A 14002-nucleotide genomic window follows, 5' to 3' on the forward strand; every position below is an offset into this window, starting at 1 on the left:
TGGAAACGAAATGATTCCATATACAGTGTATAATAACTAATCAATGGCCGGATAGTGCGGAAACTAAATCTGGACTGACAGGCGGACGAACACGCTAAAACAGTCCCATCACTCCCGATTTCATCAGCGGGGGAGGGGATAAAAATGTCTGTAGTTTTAGTTCCAATAATTGATTTCAGTCCTAAAAATTTCTGACGTTTGTGACTCAGTGAAAAGCATTGAAGAAAACAATATTTATCTCAAATTTGTGACATTTGTGATTTTAAACTCGTGACGAATGTGATTGTCTAAAACATTGGATCACATGCATCACAAAATTTGTGACGAATGTGATCTCATTCTTCACAATTGTGACGAATGTGATTTGTGACACATGTGGCCTTACTTTGGTAATGCCGAACAGTATAATGATGAAGACACAGATCAACATCAAGGTTTTCATCCTCGTTACCTTTTGTCCAGTAGTTGTGTCTGAAATAAGAGTTTATCTTTTATTTAAATCTTTATACATTCATAGTATATAAAATGGGTAAATCTTCTAGCTCTGTCTTTTAAAGATTGATAGGTACGAAAAAAAAAACAACATTTAAAATGATAGTAGGATATTTTGTTCTAACTTGTCCTATATCTATGTTTGTTCTTAAGTGTTTTTTTCTCAATTGTTAAAATATACAACAAAATTAGACATTGATGCTAAATGCAAATGTGCCTCGATCACAATTATAACTTTGTACTTATGTGTATGAACATAGCACATGCTGTTCATTATGAAATTGTTAACAAAGTACTTCAAAGAAATACTGATTCTGTGTTAGCTAAATAAAATGCTGAATTGCGATACATGTTTAATACTGTGCACCATGCCATTTTAAGACGTAAAACTTGTATTCCCTGTCTACTTGTAAAACAGTTATTTGTTTGTTACGCATGGACAGATTTTGTGATGAGGACAAAAAATGTGTAAGCACTAATATAATGAACATATTTAGAACAAAGCAGATTGCACAAAACACACAGTCACACTTGTAAAATTAAAGTCTGATATATTACCACTATGGGATTATATCAAATAACATTAATTCCCTCCTTAACACATCATCTCCTCCATGACAAATCTCAATGAAATTATTTAAAACGCTTAAAAAACATACCTGAAACCAAAGTTGCTGCTTTCAGCTTCTAAAAAACGTGTAAAATGGGTTAGCCAAAAGTCATAAGACTTAAGTCACAAATCAAAAGTCACAAATCAAAAGTCAAAAGTCGAAAGTCAAAAGTAAAACATCCGTAAGTCGAAACTCAAAAGTGACCCTCCAAGGCTTCCATAGTATATAGAACTGGCGCAGTGGTTTTGTGTTAATACAATCACACGTTGGCTTCAAAATCCAGGGGTCGAATGTTTGATCCTGCTACTCCCATTGAAATTATAATACATGTACGTCTGTTGGATGAGAGCCGGATCCCTTTGTATCGGTGTACTACTTGCACTTAGGTGAAGAAGTACCAGATATTGTATATCTCCTAAAAATGATAAACTTCTGTATCTCTTTCATTTATGAACATTTTTCTTGGGTGTGTCAGGTTACCTGTTGAAACTATATGAATAAACGTTTATCAGCGTTTACCCATGCATGTGTAGTGATAAAATCCATTTCTTCAATTACATTTCAATCAAATTTTTAAGAATTTTATCAATATTTTTTCTCATATTCCATACTGTTTTAGTTCACTGAATAATAAGGTCGTTTAGGGTGGTTGCATATTGTCCGTCTTTAAACAGCCGTAGTTTTATTTCATTTTATAACATAAAACACAATTTCTGCATTATGCAATATATTTCTTCATTTTTCTGTTCAATATAGTAAAAAATAAACATCTTTCACAAACAAAATAAAGATACATTGTTTTTTAAAAATGAATTTTACTTTTTTCTTCTTTATTTTCACCAGTTTCGCTTAAGACATTCATCATACTGTCCTAATTACGTTTTATACGGTGCATTTTATATTTTCACTAAAGCATATAGAGAGGATATAAGTGTTTTCTATAAATACATGATTTATTTTCATCGAGTGGTATGAAAATAAATATTTCATGAGTGGCAGTGGCCATGAGTGAAATACGATAATTTTCATATCACAAGATGAAAATAAATCCTGTATTTATAGAAAAAAACTTGAATTTTCTGTTCATAACATACATTTATCACTTTTTAGACATTTTAATTTCAAAGACTACTCCAAAAAATGTGTTTTGGCGAAATTTATTAGGAAGTAGATCTACTACGCTCCGGCAAGACACCAGTAAAAATACGGAAAATATATTTCACTGCAGTGAAAAATAAATTTTACAGTGAAAATACTGAAAAATGAAAATATGCATTATATTTCATCAATATATCGCAATATTTAATTCATAATAATATAATAAACATTGTTAACATTGTTAGATTTTTTTTAAAGTTTAATATTTCTTCTTTTTTCATAAGTCTCTCCCAAGACGGTCAATTTCCTTGACTACAAAGTCCATGTCCGAATAATCACATTTTGGATTATTAATAATTATTCGGAAGAAATTCACAAAACCTTTAACTGTGAGGGGCTGATAGCCAATCAGCATTGTTCCATCTTTAACCATCCCTTCTTTGATTTTTGGCGCCACCTAGGTGAAGAAAAATATGTACAGATTGCTGATTTTTTCAATTAATGTGTATGATCGTCTTATAATGGCTACGAGTATCTTAATAACAAGACCGCCCAAATTTGCGAGGTGGCCGTAAAAAGTTGCCTGATATTAAGTCATACGACGCGGTTGTACCAAATCATTCGCCGTTCTTTGTTACATCCTTATATCTGTGTGGCGATTTCAACAAAATTGTTTTTGTTTTAGTGTTATAAATTGTTGATGGTCGTTGAAAATATTCTCCTGTTTTGGATTTGGTGCACAAAAAAATATTTTGTAATTTTTCTTGCATAAATAGACACAATAAAGTCAATAATTCTAGATGTGTAATCTTATACGGTACAAGTACATTGTATTATCCCGATTTCAGGCACTTACCCTGGATACTTTGTCCCACCATTCCGGCGTTTCCTCCTGCCCGCGGAGCGATTTCGGAATGTACCAAAATCCTATATTGGTGCATTGAAACTAAAAAAGAAACAACAAATGTATCATTGATGAAGGCCTATCTTCGTCAAATGTTTAACTTTATTTCACGCGTTGAAGGAATGGATGGCAACTAAATCCTAAATGTTGCTATTTACATAGATGTGTGAAGTTGGCGGCCTAGCGGCCAAGCGGCCTAGCGGTGTGAAGTTGGCGGCCTAGCGGCCCAGCGGCCTGACGGCGTGAAGTTGGCGGCCTATTGCTTTTCTGATAATGCATGCTTATCGTTGTACAAAATTAGAAATGTAATATCTTACTTCCGGCAAAACCAATCGGAATCCTTCAGTTTTTCTCAGCTTTTCTGTCAGGTATCTAAAATGTTAACTTGAATTTACCACTTGTTTAAAATAATAATGATAATAATAATAATAATAATACATGTAATAATAATACATGTAATAATAATAATAATAATAATAATAACACACGAGGAGTGCCACGTGTTTACGTGAGCCACGTGCTAACGTGGTTTCGCTGGGAGATTTAAAATTAAAATGCCGTTTGTCTTGTGGGGTAGATAAGTAGCCAATATGGTTCTATTCTGTTAATCACTGTGACTGCAGTAATTGCCTTTGAGTTTCAGCTACTCCAAATTAATTATATTTGATTGGGTTTTAAGTCACACCGACAATTAAATTACATATACACAAAATGTGACAATTGCCATACTTTACGATGATCGTCTATGACAAATATCAACTAATTGCACTCTATATTAACTGACAAAATAATGCTATAACGTAGCATATTGCATTGAACATTATACTTACCTAACAAGAATAACAAAACATTATTAGGAATTAAACTGTAGGAAACTATATTAATTATGTTTAATGAATGTTTCTATCAACAAATCAACCATAGCAAAACAAAATATTATTTTAAAGTTCAATAATGACAGAGAATACAACAAAAACAACAACAACAACAACAAACCTAGCATTATCATAGGCCCTATCAACAGCAGCGGCCATGCCATCGTCACCGAGAGCCTTCCACATTAACCACGCCTTCATTGCATCTACTTTTCGCCCACATTGGACAGTTTTGTCACCTAGTTTGACGGAAAATATATTGTGTCTTTTTTAAATTGTTTATTATTACCTTACCTGAATTTTATTACTTATGTGGGTCTTTTTAACTTTTTTAAACTACAATTGATTTGAATTTGGGACTTGAGCAATATTGATGTTTTAATTTCTTTCTTTTTTTTCTTTTAAATATTGTATCATTTTTTGGTTATATTGTACAGTACTTTTGAACGTGTCAATGTGCATGAAAAAAGTGCTTAAGAAGTTTGGTTTTTAATAATAATAATAATATTATCGATAGCATTGACATATAAACTTTTCAAAAATTTAATTTTTGCTGAAATCAAATTAAAAGTACTAAAAAATATTATATAGAAATTTAGCATCAAGCCAATACGAATGTTCTTGGGCTAATAACAAAGCTAATATATAATCAACTTATTACTTTCAGTACATGTATATCATTAACAAATAGAGAAACTAAATTAACCCTTTAAATTTGGAGCAGTCCATTCTAGTAGTAAGGGATTTCAAAATACAAAAAAATATCTACTATCAGTATAGATACTACACGGATGCGCAGACTGGCCGTGCTCTATACTTGTGGCAAAGACTTATACATTAACAATAAGAACGCTTTTTGGCTCATACCAATGTCGTAAGACATGTCGTAAAACTTGTCCTGCTGGAATAGATATTCCGCCTTGTATCTGTTACAATCTTCAAGCATTCCCTTCAAGAATAAATAAATAATAATAATGATAAAAAAGTAATTTTATGGTTATAACAATTATTAAACGATCTGTTAATACAAACATTACCCTTCAATCCCAACCCCTTCTATCTTGTCCCGTGCACCCATATTTTTCAAGACTAACGTTCCATTAATTTCAACAGTGTGTATTGTATTGAAGTGTTGTTGTTTAAGCTTTATAAATAGCATTACGACTCAAAAACGAACGTAATTTCTATACCAAAAAATATGTAAACGCGAAATGTGATCATTCAAGTGAGACTGTATTTTTGTGGAAAAAAAAAGAAGAAAAAACATTTACGTTGTCTTTTCTAAAGGTTTAGCTAATGTTTATCTATATTCTGAATGGACTATGCTGTTTGGAAAACTGATATAAAATGCTCGTACCTTATATTGTATAAGAAAAGCTGAGCACTGTAACGGTGCTGTAGACATTTTGTGAAGATTCCAACTAACTGACTGCATCCTGTAACATAAAATCTACACGGTTTGTCAACACTAATGCTTACTAATTAGCTCACTACAATACACATATTATCGCAGATCAAATTTGCAGTTGAATATTGGTAAAACACAAGACTATGGTGTTCCGTTAGGGCCAGCACGTTTTCTCTGAGAAAGAATAGCGCGAGGCACTACAGTACGATGGTGACAGTACGATGGCAAGTGTGACAGTACGATGGTGACAGTATAATGGTATACAATACACATGAAAATGTCACGCCTTAAAATCTGTACAGTAACTGAAAAATGAAATTTAGTTGAAATTCTGTCTTCTTTGGAAATTGCCATCTTGAGTTCAATGTCATTTATAGGTCAAGGTCATATTTCATTTATGCAAAACTGAGGCTGACGTCACAAGGGACTAGGGCTAGCTTGTTGTTTGAGGAATCTAGTTTATAGAATACCAACGTCGGGCACAGGGGAAGAAGAGGTATTCTGGTTTAGTAGAAATTGTGAGCCCACATTATGAATACTGGGGGAGTTGGGCATTTAACAAAACAAGAAAGGGATTCTTCTTCACGTAAAAACATTATAATATCTCTATTTATGTTTATTAAACATGACATGACCTATTTCAACAGTCAATCAATGGGAAAAAAGAAGAAAAAAAAAAGAAAAAAGCTACAAAAAAATGAAAACGTTTTGATATACATACCTTTCCACTCCGGACATTAGGTGTTTGTGTTTATCCGAAAACATAGCTCCGCCACCCCAACACGCCTATAAAACGAATGACAAAAACATTCTTTCGGTAACATATCTGGAGATAAGCAATCATGCACTTTTATGCCGAGGTCTTTTTTGATAAAATGTTATCATTATTTTAAACATTTTAAGTCATTAAATAAGTTTTATTGAGAAAAAGGCTAATTCTTGCTAAAATTAGCTTATATTATATTTCTATTTGATCATTAAAGATGGAGAATAATGATCAGGAATTAAAAACACAAGTGTACCAGCCTAACTAATATAAATCTATACACAATCTGATAAGATTTTTTTCTTCTTTTTTACAATACATCAAGTCTCATGTCGTTAAAGTGAATAATTGGTATATATATTTACATTGATACAATAGCAACAAAACTAAACTATTTAGATTCTCACAGAACAACAACAACAACAACAAAAAATCAGATATTTGAACAAACGCTCACGTGCAAGCTTTAAAATGTCTACTTACGTCACAGTGAAGCCATACGTTATATTTCTCGCAGACGTCAGCTATTTCGTTTAGTTGATCAAACGCTCCTAGAACCGTCGTACCGGAAGTAGCCATAACAAAAGTCGGCTCTTCACCCTACAAAAGAAAAACAACAACAAAAACTAGAAAAACCAGTACAGTAGACGGAATACCAAATGCAAACTGACTTAATAAATTTTACATAAAGTGACTAGAACAATAAACAAATATTAATTGTATTCAAACAACATTTCCGTTTTTAAAAATCAAATCTAATGATTTTTTGTTGCTGAAAATTTCTAAATTCTTTTTCTTTTTCGTTCTTTCTGCCAAATATTTACCTTTTCAATATCCGCCTTTATAAGCTGCTCTAACACATCTGGTTTCAAACGTCCTATTTCGTCTGTTTCTACTCTAACTACATTGTCCGAACCAAGGCCGAGAAATACCGCACTTTTTACCATTGAATAATGTGCCTGTGAGTAAAGAACGTTTGTTTAGAATAATTCTGTGACAATGTGAAATGAGAAAACTAAAAAATATTCGTATTATATGCATAATATCAAAAGAAAATCCCTGGCAAACGTTTTTGAAAGAACTTTTGACAAAAAGTATTGAAAATTTATCATGCCACAGCTAAAGGTTGAAATTTTACCAATTAAAATAACACATCAACATATGAAAAATATTTTATCATAAATTAATTAAATTTTATAAATTTCATTTAATAAAAGATGTATTAAAATCCACCATATATGATTTATAATCCACCACATTATAATCCACTACAATTGACCACATATGGATTGTATTTTACAGATGAATCATATTCTACGACAGATGCACGTAATTTTTCCGCGCGTGAATAATGAAATGTTACCTCTGATGATGTATACAGTTTCATTCGTTTCAAACCGTACATTCCCGTTTTCTTAAAATCCGGACATTTTTTAAACCTCGCTAAGTTCATTCCCATAATGTTGGAGAACGATCCACCTATAATTTGAAACAATAAGAAGTTCGGTATCAAAGTCTGGAAGAAAAAAATCACCTGATAATATTTAATAGTTAAATTCAAGTTAAATAAAAACGCAAATATGCTATGAAAAGGCGTTAAGGACCAGAAGACAAGAGGGCCAACTAGTATGTGACAAAGACTGAGCCGTTTTCATGCCGCTTTTTACAATATTTACCGTTGATTAACCAAGGAATTTAGGCCAAAAGCCTGATATGGACGTTATATAACTGATACGTAGGTCATATATTCATTTTTTTGTGAGTTAGACATAGATGTACATCGTAAAATGTAGGAGATATTTTTAAAACGTTTGAAACACTGAACAGCCTAGAAAGTGCTCCACCGGGTCTTCCAACCTCAACCCCCTGCCTCCGCCCCATACCCACCACGAAAAAAAGAGTAAGATAAAGGACTTAAACTGACAACTAATTTAACAATTATGGACGTAAATGTGATATTGAAGTTAACAAACCTGGACAAAAGATGCCATCTCCTGTCTTATATCCAATGATAGAGCATAACTTCTCTATTATATACTTCTCTATGACAATAAACGCTGGTGCCACTTCAAATGTATGCCTGAAATTCAACACGCCATTAAATAGAATGGAGTAAAGTTTATTTTAAATTTGATAACATTTTTATTCTCTATTTTACGTTTTTTTTTATTTATGTGTCACGTGATATATATCATATCACGTGATATGTATCATATCAGTTCATAGGTTAAAACTTTGTACACAAATTTGGTTTGAAATCTTTGATGTGTCATAGATATACAGAAAAAATAGGAAATCAACAGATACTATTAAACAAATTCTTCTTTTTATTACACGCATATGAAGCTTTACAGTACAGAATTTTGATTGGCTAAAACACGTGTAAAAATATTTGCAGTGACATAGAAAGTTTGGATAGGTACATCAATGATATCCCTTATTATCTAAATCATATTTTGCAACTTTGTACATATATTTACATGTTTGTATTTAGGGCATCTGACAACCATGATCCTGTCATTCCGTAAACATTCAGTCCCCCGTACAGTTGATTGAAGAAACGTGGATTACCTGCAGACGACAAAGAAATAAACCGGAAGTTACATGAGGTCATAAAGACGCAGCAGATAATACATCAACACTTAAAGACAAGCGCGTATACTTATATTCCTATTAAAATGTTTTTAATAAGCATATAAAAGTCTTTGTAGATAAGTAACATAAATACAAATTACAAACGAGAAGGCAGATAAAATTTTAACACTGGAATTTCATGTGCGCCATTTTGTTCTCATGTTTTTATATAAATCCGGTTCATACGATATCTATTGCTTGATCGTTATGATCGGAGGACATACGTCTCCGCCAATTTCTAATAGATTTCATAATAGTCGAATTGAAAAAGCTGCTAAATGTGTCCAGCTTCTATTTTTTAATTGCCCGTAATAAATTAAAAGCATTTTAATGTGAAAATATAAAGAATATAAAGTCTAGACCGACTGCTTGTAACATAGGTCCGAGATTTTATAAGAATTGATATATAAACATCTTTGAGCAGCTGCCAAAAGATAAATTAATTATAGAAATAATTGTGAGTCAATAAAATTACTTGTTTTCACAGAATAATCTATCACTGTTTTACAAACATCCAACAGCTCTTTGTGACTAGCACCATCTTTTCTTATCTCAAGAGGCAACAATTTCTGAAATCACATTGCATATTAGTTCTTTTTTGTTTTGGTCTTCCATTAAAAGTCAACGGTTATTAGTGACGTAGACACCAAATTTACGCGGGAAAATCAAACATCGTCGGAAAAAAGCAGGCTCGAATAACTTCAATTTTGGTCTGTTATATCTTCCAAACCGGCATTCCATATTCCAAAAATAAAAATATTGTAACTAAGTAACTACATGTTTTAAGACGAAAATTATTCAAGTACAAACTAGCATGTGTAAAATCTGTCACCCAAACACGTACCGTTAATTCCTCCGGTATTTTGAAGTCAACCACTTTCGTGTTTCTATCTGAGCCTTTCACTAAAGCTTCCTCGACAATTAGTGTTTTTATGTCATCTATATAGGCTTGGATTTCACTGTCTTCAAACGCATTCCCTAGTTTATGAAAAGCAAAATGTTAGCAAAGCCATACACAAGTTCTTGTATATAGCCATGCATATATAATTTCTTGTATAACAGTATGAAGTTACCTTAATAACAATTCTGAAAACATCAACTTAACAATTATACACCAACAGGTTAGATTCTTGTGAGCTTTGAAAGATTTGTAATTGTTCAAATGGCGGGAAGTAAGAATTTCTGATTGGTCGAATCGCATCTGCGAACAATAGCAACATATCGGCTATTTCCGTCAGTATTCGGGAAACATTAGTTTATACGCCGGCAGTAAAATTTGTGTTAAAGTCAGTATTAAATTGAAGTTACACAATTTGTGAAATATCTATACCCACAGACACTTGGGTTTTGGAGCTCAAAACACCTTTAAAATCCAAATAAAATGCATATTTGTCAATCCCAGCACATGTACTGATCATATATATCAAAAAAACTTAATATAAGCCGTTTTGAAAAAAATTCATATTTCAACATATATAATAATGTGACAAAAACTGCACTGTGTGTATTATTATTAGTATGTTATGAAGAACACGAAATATCCACCTTCATACATTCTGTTAGTGACCTTTGACCTACTGATCTTAAAATCAATAGGGGTCATCTGTGAATGATGATCAACTTCCCTATCAACTTTAATAATAGTGTTTGGTGTGCCACTAATTTTTGAAACATGGGGTGCACGTGACCTGTTTTCGGAAAATGGGGGAGCACGTGATATGTATCAACGTTGTATAGTTGATTTTTTTTCAAATAAATTGGCAATAAATTTTATACTTCATGCACATATGATAACTTTAATGGGTATATGAAAGAATATTCATTCATTATATTCTCATTAAATGATTATATTCATATCCTGACTGTCGCTCCACTACCCGTCGTTAGTGAAGAGTAGCTGAGCAAAAACGATGATCTTATTTTTATTGAGATTAAGTGTTTACTGTATCATTTTTTCGAAACATGAAATAGTTAAAAGCTATTACAAAATCAATTATAATACAGTTTAAAAGATTAAAAGCGGAAGTGTTAAATGTAATGTTAATCAGATTTTTCTTTTTTTTCCCTTTACCGATTTGTTCACCTCCATGTTAATTGAGTCGGATTTGAAGCGGAGAAAATAATTGAAATTTTTCATAAACAAAATGGCGGAATCGTGTGAATGAAGTAATTTCAATATGTTGCATTATCACGGTAGGTAATCACGTGACTTTTACGGTTACGCGTACAGACAATATGGCGGCCAAAAAACCTCGCTTTAAATGTGTTTTTCAGGTAATTCTTTATTATATCCCTTTTAATTACATACGAGACCTGTTGCAGCCTACGCAGAATAAAGAATTGTTGCCGCCTATACCTTATTTTCCATCCCTGTGCTCATAGCTTTTACAAACACTCAAAAATTCAACAGGAATTTTCAATGTTGACAATTATTTTCCGGGTAACATTCACGCAAAATTTGTATTTTTTATGAATTTGATTAAACTACGTCGAGTTAGCAAAGAGAAAATGTTCATAGAAGTTGTTTATTTGAAAATGTAAATATTAGGCATGTTAAATGTTGATTGGTCATTTTCTATTCCAATGCACGAGAGAAAAATGATTTGGGTAACGGCCACGCCTACTTTTATTGTTGATAACTCCCACGCAATATTTTATGTGCAAGCAATATCTATGAAGGTTATAGCCTAGATATTGATTTAACAAAATCATGATTGATGCATTTAGCCTCAGACTTTCATAGAATTTTGAACAATATTAAAAATACCGCCAATAGGTCCTTGATAGAATTAACCCAGCAGGCACATAAACGTTGAACAACGTTGAATTATAGTCAGATTTTAACGTTGAAATAACGTTTGATTTATTTTCGGATTTGAAAGTTTAAACAATGTTGAAATTCAACGTTGGCACAACGTTGAAGTTTCAATGTCATTTCAACATACTTTAATTTTAATATAAAGCAAAGTAACAGAGTTTAACTGTTTAACAAAATATCAAGACACTATTAAATACTTCAGATATTTTATTTAAAAAAAATACAGTTCAAGTGCAGCTTAAATTCAAATGATTTAAGAAGTCCTTTTAGCTACAATTAAGCTACAATCTGTTCCACTCTACTACTAGCTTCTTCTAGATTATTCCTGGTATGTCTTAAGTGTTTCATGATGGTGTTTGAATACTTCTTCAGCTGTCTTTTACTGCTTCTGCAAATAAAATAAGAGGTTACTAATTAAAAGTGACATGGTCAATCTCAAACTATGTATATAATTAATCAACTTATCGATATGTTTTATCTCTAAGATTTACATAATAAAACAGCATAGAAATTAAGATACAGTTGAAGTTTCATATTGACAGCAAATTATGTACATAAAACAACAAAAACATTTTTTAAAAGAAGCTATTTAAAAGTTTCTCACCTATGATTGGTAAGAAAAACTGCTCCCAATCAGTTACTTGCAGCATTTTCCCAAGAAATATTCATTCTAGGCTCTAGCTAAGACCATTAAATTGTATGCAGCATCCTGCAAACAACAAATATGTAAATTATATATTAATAATGTTACAAAAGTATTCTGAAAATAATATACATGTATTATTAAGACAAGATAAATGTCCAGTAGTTGCAATATTAATACTTTGTAAAGAAATATATATATATATATATATAAATTTCAATTCAACAAACCTGACAGTCCTTTTCATGTGAAATGTATGGTATACAAGCTACAGCTGCAATACTCTCAACTTCAGCCAGGACCAGGATCTAGAATATAACAAAAAGATTTATTATTCCCTATAAATTCACGACAATTAAGCTTAAAATTTAACATTAAAGAACAGTTTAATCAATATTTGTGTCGATAATGCAATGGATATAATGTATTTTTCAAACTAATTCACATCACTAAGATATATTATTAATACAGCTAGATTGACGAATCGTCTTGGGACGTTCATGATATGGGCCGAACAACACTTCATCTGTTTATAGGTTACAATAATATGATAAATAAATTTCAAAAATGCAGACCTATAAAATCACAAATTACCAAGGACATCAATAACTACGCGTAAGGCCTACCAAACCAAAATCATTCAATTAGGTCGCGTTTAAATACAAAAGTCTCAAATATTAGAAGGAGGTTTTGTATTTCTGTTTTAGTATAATTACAGCTGACATTTTTCATATTTTGCAGAAATGAATGTTTCCAGCTCGTATATTGATTGTGATAAATGTGGGAAACATTTCATTCACGGAATGACCACATCGGCACAGGACCTTATAAATGTTGTGGTAAAACATTTTATAGCCCAGCAAATCGGAAACGTTACGGGTTTTACTGGTAATTCAAACATAAGTCCTCTAGATTTCATTACCTTGTTTGTAAAATAAAAGACCCATTCTAATATTCTTTAGGGTTTTTTTAGCTTTAAATTAAAAAAAAATACATAATTATATTAAATACAGACACGAGTATTTTAAAAATAATTGGTTACATAAAAGATTAAGTGATAAAATGATTTGAATGTCTTTAAAATCTTAATATTAACAGTAAAATGCCAAACCTGTGACAGTTCGATTTGCCACAACGTTTACATGGTCCTTTGCCGAGTAGCCAGTTTATGTGGTCATTAAGACTTGTCCGTGAACGAAATGTTTTCCAACATTATTCACAAACAATATCCGAGCCGCAACCGTCCATATCTGCTAACTATGAAAAATGACAAGTGTAATTGTGCTTAAACAAAAATCGACCTCCTTCTTATATTTGAGACTTTTATTCTAATTTCTGCGATTAGTTCATCTATATCTCTATATCTAAACTTCATTTAATACATTTACGTGAGTATGTATTCTGATACCCATAGGCGCTTACTTCTATCCAGGACCTTTTGGCGGTATTTTTAATATTATTCAAAATTCTGTGAACGTTTAAGGCTAAATGCATCAATCATGATTTTGATAAATCAATATCTAGGCTATAGCCTGCATAGATATTGCTTGCACATAAAATATTGCGTGGGAGTAATCAAAAATAAAAGTACGTGTGGCCGTTACCCAAATCATTTTTCTCTCGTGTATTGGAATAGAAAATGACTAGTCAGTATTAAACATGCCTAATATTTACATTTTCAAATAAAGAACTTCAATATATGAACCTTTTCTCTTTGCTAACTCGACCTAGTTTAATCAAATTCATTAAATAC

The 14002-nt window shown here is 31.8% G+C and overlaps 1 protein-coding gene across 1 annotated transcript in view; it reads right to left on the minus strand.

Moving 5' to 3' along the window:
- Window positions 1–1813: 1813 nt before the first annotated feature.
- LOC132735582 (cysteine sulfinic acid decarboxylase-like) overlaps window positions 1814–14002 on the minus strand; it is a 13920-nt gene continuing 1731 nt past the window's right edge. Inside the window, exons 3-16 of the mRNA XM_060722544.1 lie at window positions 9633–9766; window positions 9264–9357; window positions 8635–8725; window positions 8128–8234; window positions 7518–7633; window positions 6979–7113; window positions 6638–6754; window positions 6110–6174; window positions 5338–5416; window positions 4848–4929; window positions 4102–4219; window positions 3423–3477; window positions 3058–3147; window positions 1814–2658 (exon numbers count right to left, since the gene is read on the minus strand). Coding sequence (XP_060578527.1) covers window positions 2479–2658; window positions 3058–3147; window positions 3423–3477; window positions 4102–4219; window positions 4848–4929; window positions 5338–5416; window positions 6110–6174; window positions 6638–6754; window positions 6979–7113; window positions 7518–7633; window positions 8128–8234; window positions 8635–8725; window positions 9264–9357; window positions 9633–9766 — 1463 coding nt within the window. The 3' untranslated portion in view covers window positions 1814–2478. The remainder of the gene's footprint in view (window positions 2659–3057; window positions 3148–3422; window positions 3478–4101; window positions 4220–4847; window positions 4930–5337; window positions 5417–6109; window positions 6175–6637; window positions 6755–6978; window positions 7114–7517; window positions 7634–8127; window positions 8235–8634; window positions 8726–9263; window positions 9358–9632; window positions 9767–14002) is intronic.

Source organism: Ruditapes philippinarum, unplaced genomic scaffold (genome assembly GCF_026571515.1).
Source record: "Ruditapes philippinarum isolate M1 unplaced genomic scaffold, ASM2657151v2 ctg1366_1_1_1_1, whole genome shotgun sequence".
NCBI classification, from domain to species: Eukaryota; Metazoa; Mollusca; class Bivalvia; order Venerida; family Veneridae; genus Ruditapes; species Ruditapes philippinarum.